Source organism: Bombina bombina, chromosome 9 (genome assembly GCF_027579735.1).
Source record: "Bombina bombina isolate aBomBom1 chromosome 9, aBomBom1.pri, whole genome shotgun sequence".
Taxonomy (NCBI): Eukaryota; Metazoa; Chordata; class Amphibia; order Anura; family Bombinatoridae; genus Bombina; species Bombina bombina.
In genome coordinates, this window is record NC_069507.1 from 43337533 (window position 1) to 43363569 (window position 26037).

The following is a 26037-nucleotide window of genomic DNA, read 5'->3' on the forward strand; positions in this document are numbered from 1 at the left end:
GTCATAATTACACTGGGCTTTAAAGCCATTATGACGGAATAGAACGTCATAACAAACGGCTGTCCTGAAGCCTTCTGTGCTTCTAGGACTTGATCGCGGTCTGGAGGGCATTCCTAGGGTTGTAGGGACGCCCCCCAGATGTGATCCAATAATTGAAATCTCGCGATCGTATGCACGATCGCGTAGTTTCAATTTGTCTACATCGGAACAGGTGTTCCGATGTAGGCACTTTCACCCTGTCACTAAAGGGTTAAATACGTATATATATATATATATATATATATATATATATATATATATATATATATATATATACACATATTAATACATAAATATATATGTATTTATTCATATACATATATATTTACAATCTGCTGCACATCGCTCCGCAACTTACCCCCTTTGCTGCGCTAGTTCTCATGCCGTGTGTGACGGCATGAGAACGATGCTTCCATTGAATCCTATGGAAGTGAGGTCTTGTGAGTGCAATGCTTCCTTGCAATGCAAACGGTAGGTCTCATTCACATTGCACCTCAATTGTAATACAAGTGCACATTTGTTTGAGCTGGTATTACTTAGTTGAGTGCAGATATTGCTTCCGTGGAAGTGATATTTTGCGATCAAATTGTAATCTAGCCCTGAATGCGCAAATAAAATGAAAGAAAACAAAAAAATACAGACAAAAACCGTCAGCATTAATTTGTTTACTTTATTTTTTTTTTAAGGGGTTAATACTTACCTTAGTGCACTCTTCATGCTCTCCAGAACAAAAAATCAGTATTTGTTTCGTTTTAAACAAAATAAATACCGAATAGTCCACCCACCGAATATTCAGAGAAACTAATTTCCTTAAATATTCTAAATGAAAATTGAATCCGAATATATATGCAGCGGTAGCAAAAATGTAAAGCTCCTACTGTGTAGGGTGCATGCTAAGCCAAAGCAAATAATATAGCTGTCAAACTGTTTGCTGTTCTGTAATAAGCACCACTTCTGCCACAGAGTGCATAAACATTTAAGCTCCAAAATGGTGATGCCCAATATGTAGATTCAAAGCTTCACTAACCAACACCTGTAAGGGGTTAAAAAAGGAGCAGATACAAAAGGAAAATCAATAGCATGGTGATTAGTAACCAGGCCATTGCAGGTGTGCCTAGCAGATTAAATGGACAATAAAGAGAAAGTGAAACTTTGTTTAAGACAGAACACACAACTTTAATCCAATTTCCAATTGTCTTCTACTCTGAAATTTGATTTGTTCTCTTGGTATCCTGTGTTGAAGAGCATACCTAGGCAGACTCTGGTGATTGGTGGCTGCACATATATGCCTTTTGCCATTAACTCAGCAGATGTGTTCAGAGCGTCGCTGCTTCTGAGTCCACCAAGTTTACTCTTCAACAAGGGACACCAAACGAACAAAGTAAACATGAGAATAGACGTACATTGCAAAGTTGCGTAAAGATGCATGCTCTACCTGAGTCATGGAAGTTTAATTTTTTTTTTATATTTCTGTCCCTTTTATTCATTTTTATCAAGCTACCAAACTATACAGTGTGATCTGAATGTGAAAGAAAACAAAATCTAAACATTTATTATAATTAAACATTTCTCTTGGATTGTTGGATCTTTTTTAGTGTGCAAATCAAAGGCTGCAGACGAAGAGAGAAAGTGCAAGGCACGCCGTGCGCGAGCTGAATATCACCGTTTATCACTTAGGGCCATTCAGAAGGGAAAGGTGGCTGGACTGAGTAACTTGTTTCAGATCAGCAGTCTAAACATCAGAAATGAAAGCAGCCAGGAAAACACCAAGATATCTCCAAATGTCAAAAGCAAGGTGCCAATTGTGTAAGTTAAGTATTTGCTATATATTGTTCCCTGCATTTAAAAATCATCCACTTAAAGGGACATTAAACACTAGAATTTTCTTTGCATAAATGTTTGGTAGATGATCTATTTATATTGCCCATCTGGGAGTATTTTTTGTAACATTGCATAGTTTTGCTTATATTTTAATAACATTGTGCTGATTTTCAGAATCCTAGCCAAGCCCCAAAGTATCAGATGTAAACTGAAGTTTTTCGATTCCTGCTTGCTCCTGTTTGTATATTCTGTCTTTTCATATGCGGGGGGGGGGGGGGGGGTCTGCTTTTCCTGCTTTCCAAGCCCCTTTGCCTGGGTGTCCCAGCCTATCCTCATCAACAGTGCTAAACTGCTTCTAAGTAAGTTAATAGAAGTTTTTATACTGGATTTTTATAGTAGTGTCTATTACATAGAGTTATATGAAAATTGGTGTACACTGTCCCTTAAATCTCTTACACCAGGGAATCTTTTTATATTATTTAACACCTTAATGACTGCAACGTACCCTGTACGTCGCTGGTCGTTAAGTAATAGTTTGTTTTTTATACTGCGCGCTCTTACACCCTCCCTCCTGCTGGCTTCTAAAAATAGTGCAGTCTCGCCGCTGGTGGTGAGACCGCACTATGAAAAAAGCAACCACCATAGAAAGACCATTAAGGGGGTTATAGGAATATGAAACCTAAAACATTTCTTTTGTGATTCAGACAGAGCAGACTGTTTTAAAAATGTTTCCAATTTACTTCTATTATCAAATTTTCTTCATTTCCATGGTATTCTTTGTTGAAGAGCTACCTAGGTAGACATATGGAGATCTTCATGCTAGGAAATAGTGCAGCTATCTAGTGCTCTTGCAAATAGTTAAAATTCTTACAAAACTGCTGCCATATAGTGCTCCAGACACGTGCACACTCCTGAGCTTACATCCCTGCTTTTCACCAAAAATTACCAAGAGAACAAAGAAATTTGATACTAGAAGTAAATTAGACCATTATTTAAAATCACATGCTCTATCTAAATAATGCAATGAAAAAATTACCTAGATTTAGAGTTTTGTCGGTAACGACCCGCGTAGCTAACGCTGGCTTTTTTTCCCCCGCACCTTTTAAATACCGCTGGTATTGAGAGTTCACAGAATGGCTGCGTTAGGCTCCAAAAAGGGAGCGTAGATCATAATTTACCGCCACTGCAACTCTCAATACCAGCGGTGCTTACGGACGCAGCCAGCTTCAAAAACGTGCTCGTGCACGATTCCCCCATAGGAAACAATGGGGCAGTTTGAGCTGAAAAAAACCCTAACACCTGCAAAAAAGCAGCGTTCAGCTCCTAACGCAGCCCCATTGTTTCCTATGGGGAAACACTTCCTAAGTCTGCACCTAACACCCTAACATGTACCCCAAGTCTAAACACCCCTAACCTTACACTTATTAACCCCAAATCTGCCGCCCCCGCTATCGCTGACACCTGCATATTTTTTTTAACCCCTAATCTGCCGCTCCATACACCGCCGCAACCTACGTTATCCCTATGTACCCCTAATCTGCTGCCCCTAACACCGCCGACCCCTATATTATATTTATTAACCCCTAATCTGCCCCCCCAACGTCGCCGCTACCTACCTACAATTATTAACCCCCTAATCTGCCGACCGGACCTCACCACTACTCTAATAAATGTATTAACCCCTAAAGCTAAGTCTAACCCTAACACCCCCCTAAATTAAATATAATTTAATCTAACGAAATAAAATAAATCTTATTAAATAAATTATTACTATTTAAAGCTAAATACTTACCTGTAAAATAAACCCTAATATAGCTACAATATAAATTATAATTATATTGTAGCTATTTTAGGATTAATATTTATTTTACAGGTAACTTTGTATTTATGTTAACCAGGTACAATAGCTATTAAATAGTTAATAACTATTTAATAGCTACCTAGTTAAAATAATTACAAAATTACCTGTAAAATAAATCCTAATTAAACCTAACACTACACTAAATTAATGAAATAAAATATCTACAAATAAATACAATTACATAAACTAACTAAAGTACAAAAAATAAAAAAAGAGCTGTTACAAAAAATAAAAAAATATTTACAAACATTAGAAAAATCTTACAACAATTTTAAGCTAATTACACCTACTCTTAGCCCCCTAATAAAATAACAAAGCCCCCCAAAATAAAAAAAGGGCCTACCCTATTCTAAAATACAAATAGAAAAGCTCTTTTACCTTACCAGCCCTTAAAAGGGCCTTTTGCGGGGCATGCCCCAAAGAATTCAGCTCTTTTGCCTGTAAAAAAAAACATACAATACCCCCCCAACATTACAATCCACCACCCACATACCCCTAATCTAACCCAAACCCCTCTTAAATAAACCTAACACTAAGCCCCTGAAGATCTTCCTACCTTATCTTCACCACGCCGGGTATCACTGATCGGTCCAGGCTCCGAAGTCTTCATCCAAGCCCAAGCAGGGGCTGAAGATGTCCATGATCCGGCTGAAGAAGTCCATCATCGGGCAGAAGTCTTCATCCTATCCGGGCAGAAGAGGAGATCCGGACCGGTAGACATCTTCATCCAAGCGGCATCTTCTATCTTCTTCCATCCGACGACGAGCGGCTCCATCTTCAAGACCTCCGGCGCGGATCCATCCTCTTCTTCCAACGTCCTAACACAGAATGACTGTTCCTTTAAGGGACGTCATCCAAGATGGCGTCCCTCAAATTCCGATTGGCTGATAGGACTCTATCAGCCAATCGGAATTAAGGTAGGAAAATTCTGATTGGCTGATGGAATCGGCGTTAGCCCAGAAAGCTCTTAACTCCTGGCTTTTTGCTGCGGCTGGAGTTTTGTCGTTAGATTTCTAACGCTCACTTCAGCCACGACTCTAAATACCAGCGTTAGAAAGATCCCATTGAAAAGATAGGATACGCAATTGACGTAAGGGGATCTGCGGTATGGAAAAGTTGCGGCTGCAAAGTGAGCGTTAGACCCTTTCCTGACTGACTCTAAATACCAGCGGTAGCCCAAAACCAGTGTTAGGAGCCTCTAACGCTGGTTTTGACGGCTAACACCAAACTCTAAATCTAGCCGTAAGTTTCACATCCCTTTAATTACATCAACGCTTAATGACTTTTGTACCATAAAAATGCTCCCCCCCCACAAACATTTTAAATCACTTTAGCTGCTCTAAGGCAAAAGTCTATATACAGGGCTACATTTTTCTCTGGTTAACCCCCAACATTTATTTTTTACCTGGTAGTCTGATGCCGGGGAGAGTTAAAATGTCTAGGAAACAAGAAAGGACAATCTATGGATAGAGCAAGGCTTGGCTCTGTGGTTAACTGGGCAGTCAGGACATGATTAGTTTAGTGATATTAAGTGTGATTAAACTTTTAAGATGAAAAACAAAGCTCTCCAATCTAGTAGCATTATTAAAAGTACCTCTTTTTCTTGGTATCCTTTGCTGATACTTTTCTGATTTTTGTAATGAAAGCATACTGAGGTAGGCTCTGGAGTGTGCATGTGTCTTCAGTGTACATATAGAGGAGAGCCCACGACTCCTGTACAGTGCTGAGCCTACCTCAGTATGCTTTCATAAAAGAAGCAAAGTTTAACAGAGGATATCTGAAGTCAACTGGAATTTTTTTTTAACTTGTGTGCAGTATCTGAATCATGAAAGCCTCAAAACCAGGAATATCTCACAGAATTTGGGACAGTTTTAATCTTTCTACTGGTGAAGGAAAGTTCTCCCCATTGAAAAAAAAGCTCTCTAGTTCTATTTACTATAAGAAGACTGTGAACCGAGCGTGCACTTTTCATACTTGAAAACTAGGTGGCATAAAACACTAAAATGGGGGACCTGTTTAGAATAAATTCACATTTTGGTATATTTTCACAAATATATATAAATATTAAATTATATTCTTTTTACTTCTTTAGAAAATTATGGGAGCGTCCTCCTCGACCAACTTCAAAAGATGTAATTGTCCGGTGGTTTAAAGAAGAACAGATTCCACGAAGGGCTGGTCTGGAGAAGACCACAGGAATGGTTGCACCTTGGTTCCATGGTAATCAGATTTTGCATTTTCAGAAATGAATTTCCTTTAATAGTTCCCAAACAATGGCGTACATTACACATACAATACTTCTCTATGTCTAATCAGGAGTCTTAAGCTTTACTAGGTCTCTAGATGGAAGGTGATTGTCATAGAAATTTCAATCACCTATCTACCAGGTAACTTTCAGGGTCCTCTGCACCAAAATTGGGCAAGTAACCTCTTTTTTTTAGTGAGTAATACCTCAAGAATTATATCAAATGATCACCATGGCACCAGCAATCCCCTTATATAATTATATACACAAAATCATGGTAGCTGGGGTAGTCCCTATTTTGCCATTCACAATATGAGGAAGGAAACAAGACCCTTTGGTTTAAATCTTCTCCTTTGAAATAAGGGATCATGCATATTATAAGCTCACAGTGTAGGCTTTATTTTGACAATGTTGTAGCTGTAAAGAAGCCATACCTGTGTGTGTGTGTGTGTGTGTGTGTATATATATATATATATATATATATATATACTGTATATATATATATATATATATATATATATCTGTGAGGGAAGAACACAAGTTCAACCCAGATTCAAGGTAGTAAGAAAATATTTATTAGACAATCCCCATGCGCATACATATGCACTTACTAGAGGAAGATTAAAACAAGCGTGTAAGTATATTTCCAGGCTTGGCTCTGCTGCCATAATCATCTGGAGTCCAATGAAAGTTCGATAAAATCCTCTGTTTTGGATGTACTTAAAACAGACTAAAAGATCTAAGCGGTAGCCACAACCGGGCTGTAGATGAGATAAAAATGTCCAAGTATGAGTACAGAAACTCTGTACTCATACTTGGACATTTTTATCTCATCTAAAGCCCGGTTGTGGCTACCGCTTAGATCTTTTAGTCTGTTTTAAGTACATCCAAAACAGAGGATTTTTTTTTTATTAAATACATTTTTATTAATTTTAACATATTATCAGTCTCAACATAAACAGCATAAAATAAATAAATGAAAAATATATCAGGATATGCATTACAACACATGCATTGTTTACAGAAAAAGAAATCACAAAATGTAACAATAATGCAATATTGTTTATGAGGCAAATGAAGGGGAAAAAAAATAAAAAATCAGACAATGTGTTTTAGCCTATTCTTCAGGCTACATGGGGGGAGGGGTGGAGAAGAAGAAAAAAAAAAATCACCAAATCCCCAATAAGGTGTCTATTTAACAAGGGCCGAATGGTCCCTGTTCCCGTTGTTTCCGGGCGAGCCTTCAGGCTTGCCGGAAACAGGAGTTAAGAAGCAGCGATCTTAAGACCGCTGCTCCTTAACACATACGCCTTAACTCATACGCCGCAATGAGTATGCTGTCGGCATTTATCGATGTGTGGCGGACATGATACGCTACATCGTATCATGTCTGCTTGCACATTAATAAATAGGCCCCTAAGACTATTTCGCTATTTCTAAAAGGGTAAATAAGATATTCTATTTAATTTGAGGGAAAACTTAACAAATGAGGAGCATTTCTTAAAAAATATATATACATATCTCTGTCATTATTCATATCTACATTGTATTATTCTAGTATATATTGCTTTTTCATATAATTCTTAATTTCTAAGATTTTAGGAGTGTTTGTTTCTTTCCATTTCCTGAAGATCCAATATCTGACCACTAAAACAATCTTATTAATCAATTTTTTTATGTCTACAATTTTGCGTCCCCTCCCATATATTTAAAGGAAATAGCTATTTCAGTAGAAATAACTCGATAGGGGGCGCTTAGGAGCAATAACTACATAGAGCATAACATACAGAAAATATTATTATCAAAATAAAAATAAATAATAATAATAATAGTAATGGAAAAAAAAAAAGACAATATGTAGGTGTATTGTGAAATGTCTCAATTGGCAATGATAGCCAAAAAAGGAAGATCAAGTCACTTATTTGAAAAAGTCCCAAAATGTATCAGCTAGGTGGAAATCACAGGGAGTATTCCAGGAATATAGGACAGCAGCAGCACTCTCCTCACATCACAAATGGCAGACGTCTGTGCAATATAAAAATATTTGCATGAGATGTATGTCTCACATGGGCAGATTGAGAGTATTAGATGCCCAGTAGGTTATTTTCTGCCAGAGTTGATGGATTTTAGGACACGCCAATATCATATACATATCATTGGCCCTTGGATATGAACATTTTGGACAGGAACTGAAATAGGTATTTCCCCATCTAAATCCCTTCTCTGGTGAATGATAAGTCCTATATAAGAACTTCACATGAGATTCTGTCCAAGTCGAGGACAATGTAGTCTGAGATACCAAAGATATAGACCTTTGAAAGAGACATATGTTTATATTTTCTGGGGAGATTAAATTACTCTATTGTTGAGATATTTCTCTCATATTTTATTCACCTTTTTGGGAAATAAGCAATTGATATCCTGTAGAAATAGATAAAAATCAATTTTTAGCCAGTGTAAGCCAACCATAGTCTGCAACTATCTTGGAAACATAATGTCTGACTTTTAAGTATGCAAAAAAGTCTCTGTTTGGAAGGTTACCTTCATGACTTAATGTATTAAATGTTTTAACTGCTTGAATCTCTGTTTCTAATAACTGAAAGAGCCTACTTAACCCTGAGTCATTCCATCTCTGAAATACAGCTGACTGAGTACCTTGTTTGAATTCTGGGTTTCCAGGAATAGTTTGAAATTAGGAAATATTAGCCTTAATTGCTAAAATTGTAAGGATCTTGCACCAAGCTAATATTAGTGTATATATGGATTTAAGTTGTTTTACATTCTTAGGTGTAATATTAGGTCGACAGAGTATCAGAGATACCAAGGAGTATGGATAGATCATGTTATATTCAAGAACATTATTAGTAAAATAATCTAGGTTCAAGATCCAATCCACCGCTATTCGGGCTAGACATACCAAATTCTATAATCGAATATTTGGTAGTGCTAAGCCTCCAAATTTTTTAGGAAGATTAAGTTTTTTAAGTGAGATTCTCGATTTCTTATTTTGCCAAATGAACCTTCGCAATGCAGCATTTAAAACTCTCAGATCCTTCCCTCTTATAAAAACTGGAGCATTCTGCAAAACATATAACATTTTTGGCAGAAGAACCATTTTAAACAAGGCTATCCGTCCAGAAATGGAGAGTGGGGAATTTTGCCAGTTTTTCATATATTCTTTAACCCTATCAAGAACGGGGAGTATATTCAGTTTATACCAATTTCTTTGGATGAAGAGATATAAAAATGCCTAAATACTTTAAAGACGTAGTTACTACTTTAAAGGGGGCTACAACAGCTGATTCCCTATTTTTCCTAATCCATAATATCTCAGATTTTGAAGCATTTACTTTATAGCCCGAGAAGAATCCAAACAATTCAATAATTGATAAGACTTTTGGGATATTTATCTTAGTATTGGATATGTATAGCAGAATGTCATATGCATACAAAGTGATCTTTAATTCCTTATGTCTAATTTTAATACGTTCCTGGTATTGTCTAATCATAATAGCAAGGGGTTCAATTGAAAGATTAAAGAGAAAAGGAGATAAGGGACATCCTTGACGTGTACCTCTTTTAAGAGTTATATCTGATGATACATTATTGTTCACTATTAATTTTGTAATGGGAATGCTATATAAATTGTGAATAAATCTAACAAAGTTTTCTTAAAATCCAAATGTAAGTAAAGATAATATCAGATGTCATAATGGACGGAATCGAATGCTTTTTCAGCATCGATCGATATGATTGCTAAATCTGGGGAAATTATTTTTCTCTTGTTAAGTGTATCCAGTCCACGGATCATCCATTACTTATGGGATATTCTCCTTCCCAACAGGAAGTTGCAAGAGGATCACCCACAGCAGAGCTGCTATATAGCTCCTCCCCTAACTGTCATATCCAGTCATTCTCTTGCAAGCCTCAACCAAGATGGAGGTCGTAAGAGGAGTGTGGTGTTTTATACTTAGTTTATTCTTCAATCAAAAGTTTGTTATTTTTAAATGGTGCCGGAGTGTACTGTTTATCTCAGGCAGTATTTAGAAGAAGAATCTGCCTCCGTTTTCTATGATCTTAGCAAAAGTAACTAAGATCCATGGCTGTTCTCACATATTCTGAGGAGTGAGGTAACTTCAGAGAGGGAATGGCGTGCAGGTTTTCCTGCAATAAGGTATGTGCAGTTAATATTTTTCTAGGGATGGAATTTGCTAGAAAATGCTGCTGATACAGAACTAATGTAAGTAAAGCCTTAAATGCAGTGATAGCTACTGGTATCAGGCTTATTAATAGAGATACATACTCTTATAAAAATGTAATATAAAACGTTTGCTGGCATGTTTAATCGTTTTTATATGTATTTGGTGATAAAACTTATTGGGGCCTAGTTTTTTTCCACATGGCTGGCTTGAATTTTGCATAGAAACAGTTTCCTTAGGCTTTCCACTGTTGTAATATGAGTGGGAGGGGCCTATTTTGCCGTTTTTTTTGCACAGCAAAAATTACAGACACAGACATCCAGCTTCTTCCTGCATGATCCAGGACATCTCTGGAGGGCTCAAAAGGCTTCAAAGTCGTTTTTGAGGGAGGTAAAAAGCCACAGTAGAGCTGTGGCAGTTATTGTGACTCTTTGAAAAAAAAAACCAAAAAAACAAACAAACCGTTTTTGTCTTTTATTATTTTTTGGGTATTAAGGGGTTAATCATCCATTTGCAAGTGGGTGCAATGCTCTGCTAACTTGCTACATACACTGTAAAAATTTCGTTAGTGTAACTGCCTTTTTTCACTGTTATTTCAAATTTTGACAACATTTGTGTTTCTTAATGGTGCAGTAACGTTTTTTATATTGCTTGTAAACTTGTTTAAAGTTTTTTCCAAGCTTGCTAGTCTCATTGCTAGTCTGTTTAAACATGTCTGACACAGAGGAAACTACTTGTTCATTATGTTTGAAAGCCATGGTGGAGCCCCATAGGAGAATGTATACTAAATGTATTGATTTCACCTTAAACAGTAAAGATCAGTCTTTAACTATAAAAGAAATATCACCAGAAGATTCTGACGAGGGGGAAGTTATGCCGACTAACTCTCCCTACGTGTCAGACCCTTCGCCTCCCGCTCAGGGGATGCACGCTAATATGGCGCCAATTACATCAGGGACGCCCATAGCGATTACCTTGCAGGACATGGCTGCAATCATGAATAATACCCTGTCAGAGGTATTATCCAGGTTGCTTGAATTAAGAGGCAAGCGCGATTGCTCTGGGGTTAGGAGAAATACAGAGCGCGCAGATGCTGTAAGGGTCATGTCTGATACTGCGTCACAATATGCAGATCATGAGGACGGAGAGCTTCAGTCTGTGGGTGACATCTCTGATTCGGGGAATCCTGATTCAGAGATTTCTCATTTTAAATTTAAGCTTGAGAACCTCCGTGTGTTGCTTGGGGAGGTATTAGCTGCTCTGAATGACTGTAACACAGTTGCAGTACCAGAGAAATTGTGTAGGCTGGATAAATACTATGCGGTACCGGTGTGTACTGATGTTTTTCCTATACCTAAAAGGCTTACAGAAATTATTAGCAAGGAGTGGGATAGACCGGGTGCGCCTTTTTCCCCACCTCCTATATTTAGAAAAATGTTTCCAATAGACGCCACTACACGGGACTTATGGCAGACGGTCCCTAAGGTGGAGGGAGCAGTTTCTACTTTAGCAAAGCGTACTACTATCCCGGTTGAGGACAGTTGTGCTTTTTCAGATCCAATGGATAAAAAATTGGAGGGTTACCTTAAGAAAATGTTTATTCAACAAGATTTTATTTTACAGCCCCTTGCATGCATTGCGCCTGTCACGGCCGCGGAGGCATTCTGGTTTGAGGCCCTGGAAGAGGCCATCCATACAGCTCCATTGACTGAAATTATTGACAAGCTTAGAACACTTAAGCTAGCTAACTCATTTGTTTCTGATGCCATTGTTCATTTGACTAAACTAATGGCTAAGAATTCCGGATTCGCCATCCAGACGCGTAGGGCGCTATGGCTTAAATCCTGGTCAGCTGACGTGACTTCGAAGTCTAAATTACTCAACATTCCTTTCAAGGGGCAGACCTTATTCGGGCCTGGTTTGAAGGAAATTATTGCTGAAATTACTGGAGGTAAGGGTCAAACCCTTCCTCAGGACATGGCCAAAGCAAAGGCCAAACAGTCTAATTTTTGTGCCTTTCGAAATTTCAAGGCAGGTGCAGCATCAACTTCCTCCACTTCAAAACAAGAGGGAACTTTTGCTCAATCTAAGCAGGCCTGGAAACCTAACCAGTCCTGGAACAAAGGCAAGCAGGCCAGAAAGCCTGCTGCTGCCTCTAAGACAGCATGAAGGAACGGCCCCCTATCCGGCGACGGATCTAGTAGGGGGCAGACTTTCTCTCTTCGCCCAGGCGCGGGCAAGAGATGTTCAGGATCCCTGGGCGTTGGAGATCATATCTCAGGGATATCTTCTGGACTTCAAAGCTTCCCCTCCACAAGGGAGATTTCATCTTTCAAGGCTATCTGCAAATCAGATAAAGAAAGAGGCATTCCTACGCTGTGTGCAAGACCTCCTAGTTATGGGAGTGATCCATCCAGTTCCGCGGACGGAACAAGGACAGGGTTTTTATTCAAATCTGTTTGTGGTTCCCAAAAAAGAGGGAACCTTCAGACCAATTTTGGATCTAAAGATCTTAAACAAATTCCTCAGAGTTCCATCTTTCAAAATGGAAACTATTCGGACCATCCTACCCATGATCCAAGAAGGTCAGTACATGACCACAGTGGACTTAAAGGATGCCTACCTTCACATACCAATTCACAAAGATCATCATCGGTTTCTAAGGTTTGCCTTTCTAGACAGGCATTACCAATTTGTAGCTCTTCCCTTCGGATTGGCTACAGCCCAGAGAATCTTTACAAAGGTTCTGGGCTCACTTCTGGCGGTTCTAAGACCGCGAGGCATAGCGGTGGCTCCGTGTCTAGATGACATCCTGATACAGGCGTCAAGCTTTCAAGTTGCCAAGTCTCATACAGAGATAGTTCTGGTATTTCTGAGGTTGCACGGGTGGAAAGTGAACGAGGAAAACAGTTCTCTATCCATACTCTCAAGAGTCTCCTTCTTAGGGACTCTTATAGAGTCTGTAGAAATGAAAATTTACCTGACGGAGTCCAGGTTATCAAAACTTCTAAATGCTTGCCGTGTTCTTCACTCCATTCCGCGCTCTTCGGTAGCTCAGTGTATGGAGGTAATCGGCTTAATGGTAGCGGCAATGGACATAGTGCCATTTGCGCGCCTTCATCTCAGACTGCTGCAATTATGCATGCTGAGTCAGTGGAATGGGGATTACACAGATTTGTCCCCTCTGCTAAATCTGGATCAAGAGACCAGAGATTCTCTTCTCTGGTGGTTGTCTCGGGTACACCTGTCCAAGGGTATGACCTTTCACAGGCCAGATTGGACAATTGTAACAACAGATGCCAGCCTTCTGGGTTGGGGTGCAGTCTGGAATTCCCTGAAGGCACAGGGATCGTGGACTCAGGAGGAGAAACTCCTTCCAATAAATATTCTGGAGTTAAGAGCGATATTCAATGCTCTTCTGGCTTGGCCTCAGTTAGCAACACTGAGGTTCATCAGATTTCAGTCGGACAACATCACGACTGTGGCTTACATCAACCATCAAGGGGGAACCAGGAGTTCCCTAGGGATGTTAGAAGTCTCAAATATAATTCGCTGGGCAGAGTACCACTCTTGCCACCTGTCAGCAATCCATATCCCAGGCGTGGAGAACTGGGAGGCGGATTTTCTAAGTCGTCAGACTTTCCATCCGGGGGAGTGGGAACTCCATCTGGAGGTGTTTCTCAGTTGATTCATCGTTGGGGCAAACCAGAGTTGGATCTCATGACGTCTCGCCAGAACGCCAAGCTTCCTTGTTACGGATCCAAGTCCAGGGACCCAGAAGCGATGCTGATAGATGCTCTAGCAGCGCCTTGGTTCTTCAACCTGGCTTATGTGTTTCCACCGTTTCCTCTGCTCCCTCGACTGATTGCCAAAATCAAACAGGAGAGAGCATCAATGATTCTGATAGCATCTGCGTGGCCACGCAGGACTTGGTATGCAGACCTAGTGGACATGTCATCCTTTCCACCATGGACTCTGCTTCTAAGACAGGACCTTCTGATACAAGGTCATTTCAATCATCCAAATCTAATTTCTATGAGACTGACTGCATGGAGATTGAACGCTTGATTCTATCAAAGCGTGGCTTCTCTGAGTCAGTCATTGATACTTTAATACAGGCACGACAGCCTGTTACCAGGAAAATCTACCACAAGATATGGAGTAAATATCTTTATTGATGTGAATCCAAGAAGTACTCATGGAGTAAGGTTAGGATTCCTAGAATATTGTCTTTTCTCCAAGAGGGCTTGGACAAAGGATTATCAGCTAGTTCCTTAAAGGGACAGATTTCTGCTCTGTCTATTCTTTTGCACAAACGTCTGGCAGAGGTTCCAGACGTCCAGGCATTTTGCCAGGCTTTGGTTAGAATTAGCCTGTGTTTAAACCTGTTGCTCCCCCGTGGAGCTTAAACTTGGTTCTTAAAGTTCTTCAAGGAGTTCCGTTGGAACCCCTTCATTCCATTGATATTAAACTTTTATCTTGGAAAGTTCTGTTTTGATGGCTATTTCCTCGGCTCGGAGAGTCTCTGAGCTATTTGCCTTACAATGTGATTCTCCTTATCTGATTTTTCATGCAGATAAGGTAGTCCTGCGTACCAAACCTGGGTTTTTACCTAAGGTGGTTTCTAGCAAGAATATCAATCAAGAGATTGTTGTTCCATCATTGTGTCCTAATCCTTCTTCAAAGAAGGAACGTCTTTTACATAATCTGGACATAGTCCGTGCCTTGAAGTATTACTTACAAGCTACTAAAGATTTTCATCAAACATCTACCCTGTTTGTCGTTTACTCTGGACAGAGGAGAGGTCAAAAAGCTTCGGCAACCTCTCTTTCTTTTTGGCTTCGGAGCATAATACGCCTAGCCTATGAGACTGCTGGACAGCAGCCCCCTGAAAGGATTACAGCTCATTCTACTAGAGCTGTGGCTTCCAACTGGGCCTTTAAAAATGAGGCCTCTGTTGAAAAGATTTGCAAGGCCGCGACTTGGTCTTCGCTTCACACTTTTTCCAAATTTTACAAATTTGATACTTTTGCTTCTTCAGAGGCTGTTTTTGGGAGAAAGGTTCTTCAGGCAGTGGTTCCTTCCACTTAATCCTGCCTTGTCCCTCCCATCATCCGTGTACTTTAGCTTTGGTATTGGTATCCCATAAGTAATGGATGATCCGTGGACTGGATACACTTAACAAGAGAAAACATAATTTATGCTTACCTGATAAATTTATTTCTCTTGTAGTGTATCCAGTCCACTGCCCGCCCTGTCCTTTTAAGGCAGGTCTAAATTTTAATTAAACTACGGTCACCACTGCACCCTATGGTTTCTCCTTTCTCTGTTTGTTTTCGGTCGAATGACTCTATATGACAGTTAGGGGAGGAGCTACATAGCAGCTCTGCTGTGGGTGATCCTCTTGCAACTTCCTGTTGGGAAGGAGAATATCCCATAAGTAATGGATGATCCGTGGACTGGATACACTACAAGAGAAATAAATTTATCAGGTAAGCATAAATGATGTTTTTTCTTGCCCAGGAAGTCCCTTTAGAAGATTATAATTATCGATTAAAAAAGTCTCTCTAATCTTAGCAGCAGAATTTCTTTTATACATAAACCCTGCCTGATCATTTTGAATAATATTTGGCAGTATAGTTTGAAGGCAACTGGCCAGAATAAAGGTAAGTAATTTATGATCGGAGTTAAGAAGTGCTATGGGTCTATAAGATTCTTTTTTTGTTGAATCCTTTCCTTGTTTCAGAATTAACGTGGTCATAGACGCAGAAAAATTAGGAGGGATAGGTTTATTCTCAATATAAAAATAGTTGAAAAGATTTTCCAGATAAGGAGTAATATTTTGAACTAAGATCTTATAAAATTCATTAGGGATTTCATCAGGCCCAGGTGCTTTATCCATTGATAAATTTTTAATAGCTTTTTTTATTTCCGTTTCAGAAATAGGGGTATTGATAGTTGTAGCTAATTCAGAGGGTAAAATGGGATTTTTAACCTTTCCCCAAAATGCATCTCTATGTTGCATGTTAGATTCCTGTAAAGAATATAAATTATTATAATATTTGGTGAAGACTTGCATCACCTCTTCTGGAGTTGTAGCAAATGTCCCTTCATTTTGAATTCTATCAATTACTGGGGTTTAATAATATTCTTAACTAAAGCTTCTAATAATTTTCCAGATTTATTTCCGTACTTGTAGAATTTAGCTTGTAATCTTATTTCAGATTGTGTTGCTTTATGAATTAAATAGGTATCCCTTTCTTTTTTAGCTCGGCTATAAGTATCCCAGTTTTCTGTAGATATCTCTAACAAGTATAGATTATATGACTTAGTTAAAAAATGTAAAACTTCTTGTTCCCTTTTCCTATTTTTTTTCCTTAATGCTAGAGTGTATGCTATAATTTCCCCCCTTAGCACTGCCTTAGCCGTTTCCCAAAATACTACTGCTTTAACTATATAATCATAGTTGAACTGTAAAAATTCATCAAACTTTCTTTTAAGAAAAAACACGTAGAAGTAGAGCTAAGGTTAGAGATGGCAACTAGGGGAGAAATTGGAGCATGATCTGAAAGGCAAATAGGTGTATATCTGCTTTAATTTGTAATTTAATTTGTAATTTGGCTGTTTTATCGTCTACTAGAAATAGATCAATCCTGGAAAGAGATTTATATATTTTTGGACAAGCATGTAAATTCTCTGATATCTGGATTCTGTGTTCTACAAATATCCCTAACTGCCAAGTTCAGACAAATCTTTCTAAGCAGTTTAGTCTCTAGGCCATCCCTTTTAGTTTTAATTGAATGGACTTTTTTTCCTATGTCTATCCAAAGGGTATTGAAGTCTCCTCCAACAATAAGGTATCCCTCTGAACATTGTAGTATCTTCACCTGGACAGAGTCCCAGAAACCAGGGCTAATAACATTTGGGGCATAAATATTACACAGTGTATAGATATGATTGGCTATCTTTAATTGTAGGAGGAGATATCTACCCTCTGGGTCTGTATAAACCTGTAGAATCTGATAATTAAACTTCTTCCTTATTAAAATGGCTACTCCTCTTTTCCTCTTAACGCCTGGAGAGGCAAAAATCTCTCCAACCCAAGAAGATTTTAGTTTTGCAACTTCAGCTAGATCTAAGTGGGTTTCCTGTAGGAAGGCTATGTCAAATTTTAATCTTTTAAGGTTTACAAGAACTGTCTTCCTTTTGATGGGAGAAGTAATACCCCCTATGTTCCACGACACCATGTTTAGAGTATCCATATCCAAACCTTTATACACAGAAGAAAAAAAGAGAAAGAAGAGAAAAAAAAATAAAATTAAAAATTTCCACCCCACCCTGCCATGAAACCAAACATGTAGTTTTTTTTCATTGCTTTGTATATACACAACAAGGGGGGAACCCCCCTTTACTACATTTTGAGGAAATACCAGGCCTAAAATCATAAGAGAAAACATTTCTTATTTCTATACATTTATACTAATTCATTTTCTGTCAAAAATCTCTCAGCATCCTTAGGGCTATCAAATTACAGTGGCCTGGATTCCCTGGTTAATGAGTCTACTACAGATAGGGGACATTTCTTTTTTTTTTAAGGATGTCTCAGATGAAAAATCCTGGAAAAAGAAAATTTATGCTTACCTGATACATTTTTTTCTTTTTTGACACGATGAGTCGACGGATCATCTTAATTACTAATGGGAAATTCACCTCCTGGTCAGGAGGAGGCAAAGAGCACCACAGCAGAGCTATTAAATAGCTCCTCCCCTCCCTCCCACTCCAGTCATTCAACCGAAGTTAGGAAGAGAAAGGAAAAGCCAAGGTGCAGAGGTGTCTGAAGTTTACAATAACCCTTAACCTGTCTATAAGAACAGGACGGGCCGTGGACTCATTGTGTCAAAAAAGAAATACATTTATCAGATAAGCATACAGTTTCTTTTCTTTTTTAAGACACAATGAGTCCACGGATCATCTTAATTACTAATGGGATTCAATACCCAAGCTAGAGTACACAGATGATACGGAAGGGACAAGACAGAAACCTAAACGGAAGGCACCACTGCTTGAAGAACCTTTCTCCCAAAAACATCCTCAGCCGAGGCAAAAATGTCAAATTTTAAAAACTTTGAAAAAGTGTGAAGAGAGGACCAAGTTGCAGATTTGCAAATCTGTTCCACAGAAGCTTCATTTTTGAATGCCCATGAGGAAGCAACAGCCATAACTATCTCAGGAGGCTGCTGTCCAGCAGTCTCATATGCAAAATGTATGATGCTCTTCAGACAAAAAGAAAGAGAAGTAGCCGTAGCTTTCTGTCCCTTGCGTTTTCCTGAGAAAAACACAAAAATAGAAGAAGACTGACAAAAGTCCTTAGTCGCCTGCAGGTAAAACTTTAAAGTAGGGACCATGTCCAAATTGTGCAAAAGTCTTTCCTTCTTAGAAGAAGAATTAGGACACAAGGAAGGAACAACAATCTCCTGATTAATGCTCCGGTCAGAAACAACCTTAGGAAGAAATCCTAATTTAGTACGTAAAAACTACCTTATCTGCATGGAAAATAAGATAAGGAGACTCATACTGTAATGTCGAGAGTTCTGACACTCTCCGAGCAGAAGAAATAGCCACAATAAATAAAACCTTCCAAGATAACAACTTAATATCTAAGGAATGCATAAGCTCAAACGGAGCCCCTAGAAGAACATTGAGAACTAATTTAAGACTCCATGGAGGAGTAACTGGTTTGAACACAGGCCTGATCCTGACCAAGGCCTGACAAGAAAAATGTACATCTTGGACATCCACCAGACGTTTGTGTAACAAAATAGATAAGGCAGAGATTTAACCCTTTAGGGAACTCGCCGATAAACCTTTCTCCAAACATTCTGGGAGAAAATACAAAATCCTAGGAATCCAGACTCTACTCCATGAGTAGCCCTTGGATTCACACCAGTAAAGATATTTACACCAAATCTTATGGTAAATCCTTCTAGTTACTGGTCTACAAGCCTGAGTCATGGTCTCTATGACCAAATCAGAAACCCCCGCTTGTATAAAATTAAGCGTTCAAGCTCCAAGCAGGTAGCTGCAGAGAAACTAGATTTGGGTGAAGGAAGGGCCCCTGAATAAGAAGGTCTTTCTGCAACTGAAGTCTCTAAGGTGGTAGAGATGTCATCTCCACCGGATCTGCATACCAAAGCCTGCAAGGTCAGGTGCTATGAGTATCACATAGGCCCTTTCCTGTTTAATTCGAGCAATTACTCAAGGAAGAAGAGCAAACGGAGGAAACAGGTATGCTAGATTGAAGGTCCAAGGGGCCACCAGAACATCTATCAGTTCCGCCTGGGGGTCCCTGGATCTCGACCCATACCTTGAGAGCTTGGCATTCTGCTGTAATGCCATGAAATCTAACTCCGGCTGACCCCACTTGAGAATCAGACTGGAGAACACTTCTGGATGGAGTTCCCACTCCCCCAGATGAAAGGTCTGCCTGCTCAGAAAATCCCCCTCCCAGTTGTTCCAACCCTGGGATGTGGATTGCAGACAGACAGCAAGAATGGGTCTCCGCCCACTGAATTATTCTGGCAACCTCTGTCATTGCCAAGGAACTCCTTGTTCCTACCTGATGATTGATGTAGGCCACTGACGTTATGTTGACCGACTCAAACCTGATAAACTGAACCGAGGCCAATTGAGACCAGGCCAGAAGAGCTCTTAGTTCAGAATGTTTTGGGCAAAATGGACTCTGTCTGTGTACATAATCCTTGAGCCTTTAGAAATCCCCAGACTGCTCCCCACCCTAGGAAGCTGACATCTGTCATCACAATCACCCAAGCTGGTCTGTGAAAGTATGTTCCCTGGGAGGTTCAACTGCAGAGCCCTGAAATGAAAGTGAGCAAACGGAATGATATCCATAGCCGCCACCATCAGCCCGATTAACTCCATGCACTGAGATACTGAAGGACGAGGAGTGGACTGAAGGGCTAGACAAGTATCGATAATCTTTGATTTCCTGACTTCTGTCAGAAATATCTGCATAGACAGAGAGTCTATAATAGTTCCTAGGAAAGTCACTCTTGTGTGTGGAACTAAGGAACTCTTTTCTAAATTCACCTTCCAGCCGTGGGATCTTAGGAAGGACAACACCAAGTCCGTGTGGGATCTTGCTAGCTGAAAGGATGGCGCCTGAACTAGAATGTCATCCAGATAAGGCACCACTGCAATGCCCTTTGAATGAAGCACTGCCAACAGAGATCCCAGAACCTTTGTAAAGATTATGGGGGCTGTGGCAAGACCGGAAGGGAGAGCCACAAACTGGTAGTGTTTGTCCAGAAAAGCAAACCTTAAGAACTTGTGATGATCCCTGTGACTGGGAACATGCAGATTTGTGTACTTTAAATCCACCGTGGTCATAAATTGACCCTCTTGGATCAATGGTAGGATGGAATGAATAGTTTCCATCTAGAAGGATGGTACCCTGAGGAACCTGTTTAGGCGCTTGAAGTCTAGAATTGGTCGGAAGGTTCCCTCCATTTTGGAAACCACAAATAGATTGGAATAAAACCCCAGTCCCTGTTCCAGAATTGGAACGGGAACAATCACTCCCAGAGCGGAGAGGTCTCTTACATAATGTAAGAACACCTCTCTTTTCATCTGGTCTGCAGATAATCTCAAAATTAGGAATCTGCCTCTGGGAGAAAAAACCTTGAACTCCAGTTTGTATCCCTAAGACACAATTTCTATTGCCCAGGGATCCTGGACATCCCGAACCCAGGCTTTGAACAAAGAAGGAAAATCTGTCCCCTACAGGATTCGGTCCTGGATCAGGGGTATACCCTTCATGCTGTCTTGGAATCGCTAGACGGCTTCTTGGACTGCTTTCCCTTGTTACAAGACTGGTTGGGTCTCCATGTAGGTTTGGACTGTTCCTGCTTAGGAAGAGGAAGAGGGAGAGTTTCCCTTGAAATTACGAAAGGAACGAAAATTGTTTTGTCATCCTTTTTCTTTATTTTTCTTGTCTTGGGGGAGAAGATGACCCTTACCTCCCGTGATATCAGAGATAATCTCCTTCAGATCGGGTCTGAACAAAGTCTTCCCCTTGTATGGAATGGCTAGAAGCTTAGACTTAGAAGACACATCCGCAGACCAGGGCTCTAACCATAAGGCTCTGCGGCCCAAGATAGAAAAACTCGATATCTTCGCTCCCAAATTGATAACTTGAAGGGAAGCATCCGAAATAAAGGCATTTGCAAGTTTGAGAGCCTTTATCCTATCTTGGATCTCATCCAGAGAAGTCTCAGTCCTGAGGGCCTCAGATAGCGCATCAAACCAATATGCTGCCGCACTAGTAATGGTGGCAATGCACACAGCGGGCCGCCAAATACAAAATAACTCCAAAAGGAATAAGAGAGGAAACGCAGAGCACTGCATGTGGACTATAAATTTTTAGGAATTTGTAGCATATCTTGATCAGCTGCACTATGCTTCCTAGACAGCATACGCTTAAGAAAGGAGTGGGTTTAGACAAGACTATCTTTATCAAATTAAAGATCTCTCAAAAAATGAGAAATAGAAAAGGATTGGTAGTACCACAATGGTATCCATCCTAAAAAACAAGGGACCCCTAGCAGGGGTCTTGATCCATCCTGAATCATAAAGGATGAATTACACAAATGAACAGTTGGGATTCCACAACAAAAAGTAACACATAAAAAACGTTACTGTCTCTTTAAATTTTAAAAGGCAACTTTTTTTTTTTTTTATTCTTCTGAAAGACACTTATAAATAAACGTTACTTTATGAAAAGATATTGCCATGACATAAAAGAAGCTATGTTTTGCATAGCAACTCCAGATGGAGTTTGTGAGGAACCACAGGGCACTGCATGTGTGTTATAAAAACCTTTGAACACCTCCTCAATCAATCTGACACATATAAGGCAGATACTTAAATATTATTGTCAATAAAATTCAATATTTATCCATCGTTACTGTGCATTTAAATGTTGATGTGAAACATTTATTTATAACCGATGACAGAAATGATAGAATAAGAACGTTAGGAAATTTAAATACCTTTACACCTCAGCCTGACCCAGCTGATATGAAAGGTAGCCTTCACAATCCTGTCACTATAGCGCTGTCTTAAGCGCAAATACTCAGTTAAGAACTTTTCCTATCCTTCCGATAACCGGAAGAGATAAGGAGGAAGTGGATTCCACAAGGCTCCATTCTTGACTTCTCCCGCTCAAAAAAGAAGAGCGCACATACACGGCACCATTCAACAAGCTCCGCCCTTCGTAGGTGTTACATAAGCCAACTCACGGTCACCATTGTTTAAGTATAGGCGCCGGGAGCAAAGAATAGAATGTTATACCCCTGTTAGTACACATGATTCCTTGTGCACTTGTGTTAAACAGCCACCTGTGACAAACTGTTCTCTATGCAAACTCCCGGTTGCCTTGCTTAAGTATAGGCACCGGGAGCAAAGTATAAAATGCACAACATACTGCGCTATTAATACATACCACTGTGACAAACAGTTCTCTATGCAATCTCCCGGTCACCTTGCTTAAGTATAGGCACCGGGAGCAAAGTATAAAATGCACAGCATACTGTGCTATTAATACATACCACTGTGACAAACAGTTCTCTATGCGATCTCCCGGTCGCCTTGCTTAAGTATAGGCACCGGGAGCAAAGTATAAAATGCACAACATACTGCGCTATTTATATATACCACTGTGACAAACAGTTCTCTATGCAATCTCCCGGTCGCCTTGCTTAAGTATAGGCACCGGGAGCAAAGTATAAAATGCACAGCATACTGTGCTATTAATACATACCACTGTGACAAACAGTTCTCTATGCAATCTCCCGGTCACCTTGCTTAAGTATAGGCACCGGGAGCAAAGTATAAAATGCACAGCATACTGTGCTATTAATACATACCACTGTGACAAACAGTTCTCTATGCAATCTCCCGGTCGCCTTGCTTAAGTATAGGCACCGGGAGCAAAGTATAAAATGCACAACATACTGCGCTATTTATATATACCACTGTGACAAACAGCATGAGTATAATTCAATAGCTCTACATAACAATTAGAGCCTCTGTAAATAACTCCCGGTCGGTTTTAATATTAGATATGAGACCGCCGGGAGATGAGACACATGTAAACCCTAGTGTCCTAGCTACCCTAAGTCCACTAATAGGCTAGAAGAATCTTCCAAGTTCAATGAGGTCTAGAAAAATAACAAAGTGCCCTGACCTTTTTCCGGGATCCTCTACCCCCAGAAATAAAGTCAGCACTTACCTCATCTTCTGCCTGGCAGCAAGGCAGTTCCCAGGTTTAAGAGGTCCTCTCCCTCCCATAGCCCTGTGAAAAAAGTTTGAGTTAAGTTTGCTTAGGCTATCAGGATTAGGACAGCATAAATGTATGGGAGGCGCAGTGAGAATTATGTCCCACAAGTTCCCATTGCTCTAAAGCCACCAAAAGCTCTACTGAAGAGACTGATATGGACTACAGCTACACCCTAGAACAAAGCAGCACTCTCTGGTACTACTTTAAAAATAATAAACTCTTGATTGAAGAATCTAAAACTAACACCTCACTTTGCCACTTCCTATATCGTAGGCAAAGAGAATGACTGGAGTGGGAGGGAGGGGAGGAGCTATTTAACAGCTCTGCTGTGGTGCTCTTTGCCTCCTCCTGCTGACCAGGAGGTGAATATTATTATCGGTTATTTGTAGAGCGCCAACAGATTCTGCAGCGCTATAAACATCCCATTAGTAATTAAGATGATCGTGGACTCATCGTGTCTTAAAAAATAAATAAATATTTTAAAGCCTCCTAATAGAATAGGTTGAGATTTCTGATAGTATTGCATTAAAGTAATTTTATCTTGAAAATTGAGAAGTTTGTCGATGACCAGTCTCGCTCTCTATTCCCTGTTACTATTGACTGAGGGCCCCCCATTCTGTGTGCCCGCTCTACTATAATAGGGGGATATGTGGAGGGGATGCCCAGGAGTTTAACCAATGTAGTGGATATAAATTCTGTCAAGTTTTCATATAGTTTATTCTCAGGTAGGCCAATTATCCTCATATTATTCCTTCTGGAATGGTTCTCATGGTCTTTTATTTTAAGTTGCAAACACAGGGTAGCAAAAGAGAAGCGCAAATATAGATTAGATATGATTGAAATAAGAGTTAAAATTAAACTGCTAGTTGTATAAAATAAAAATCTTCTATAATAGGTTAAAAACAAGTCAATGTGCTAATAAAAGTAAGCCACTCATTATATATATAAATTTAAAACGTGCCAAATAAACAACACAATTAATGTATTAATATAAGAATTCTAAATGAGGCGAAAACAAATAAGAAAAGTTCAATACTTAAATGGATAAGTTAGAGTTCATAGGCTCCTGTGTGGAGAGTAATCGCAATATCGAATATGTGCTGCAGCTCCTCTTTAATGGTGATACTGTTGTCCCAAACGGAGTCAAAAAACTGAAAAAGGAGAGAAGCGCACGCACGATTTAAGTGTAGAGATTATTTATAGCCACATGCTATATAGGTACTCACAAGATATATACGATTAAAATACACATCTCTATACGTCCCCAAATAATGCCGGGCTCAGTCGGTAGTGTAATCCTGCTGTATCATATACTTTTCCATTCACTAGAAATGACCGATAATGCAGGTGTAGAGAACTAACCAGGTTGGGGAGCGTAAGCGTGAGAGATTAACAAAAAGCGCCCTCGGTTATTCGTCAATAGGAATCCTACTTACGATACACGTATTGCACGTGATACCAGAGGTCCTACGGCAGCCTCATAGGGTCAAACAGGAGCAAATATAAAAATGTTCTACGTGTTTCATCCCAGTCAGAGGGACTTTCTCAAGAACTCTTATCCCATATAATGTGTTTTTTAAAAAAAAAAAGAAAAGTGAAGTGATCTAGTGAAGGGTCAGTGTGGGTGCGAGGAAGAAAAAAAAAAGTGCTCTAATACAAAACTTAGTGTATCTAAGACCAGCTATGCAAACTAAGAGAGCACACAATAAATGAGTCCAATCTCAAGATGCTGCCAAGGTTGATTACTTTAAGATATAATAAAAATACTATTTAACTATTATACTTAGTGACTAGCTTATCTAAGAAAACGTCTTAACTACCACAAAAAGCAATAGTTTTACTCAATCAGTCTTTTAGTATAGTTATACAAGGAAAAGGGTTTAACTTACAACTCTATTGTTCTATTAAGATCTATCAAAAGTGCCCGATATGGCCACCTCAAAAAAAAAAGAAATATATATTTAATCAAATTCTTATTAAACCTTGTGTTTTAAGATAGACTGAAATCGAAATATTCAGAAAACGTGTTTCACATGCTTTTGTAACCAGAAAATATCAACAATTTTATCATGATAGAATATTATACATTTTTCACCAAAAAAGGAGCATATATATATATATATATCAGGTTTACATGAGCCAGCTGTTTCTTAATCCACAATACTAATCAATAGTAATCAATAACATTTTTTTAAAAATAGCTATATTATAGATTTTAGTAGGCTAGAGAGCAGATTGACCCACAGAATCCACCTAGGCAGTAACCTGTGAGCAAAGATGAAGTCTTTTATCAGCCAGAAACATTGACTTTCATAAAGATGTTAGGTAGCATTTATTACAGCCTTATAAGGTTGGGTGTAAATTGTGGGGTGGACAAAATTTGAGAGCAACAGTTTCTGAAAGTCTTGATGCAGACAGATCTTAGTAGAAGGTATTTTTAAAGGGCCTTAAATATATGAAAGTTACATGAGTCTCTAATAATTTTCAGAAAGGCTATCAGCTTCTGCTCAAAAAG

General features: G+C 39.3%; 1 protein-coding gene across 1 annotated transcript in view; it reads left to right on the forward strand.

Moving 5' to 3' along the window:
* The window catches only part of SH2D4B (SH2 domain containing 4B), a 234345-nt gene that overhangs the window by 171715 nt on the left and 36593 nt on the right, over positions 1–26037 (forward strand). Inside the window, exons 5-6 of the mRNA XM_053692068.1 lie at positions 1635–1845; positions 5814–5941. Coding sequence (XP_053548043.1) covers positions 1635–1845; positions 5814–5941 — 339 coding nt within the window. The remainder of the gene's footprint in view (positions 1–1634; positions 1846–5813; positions 5942–26037) is intronic.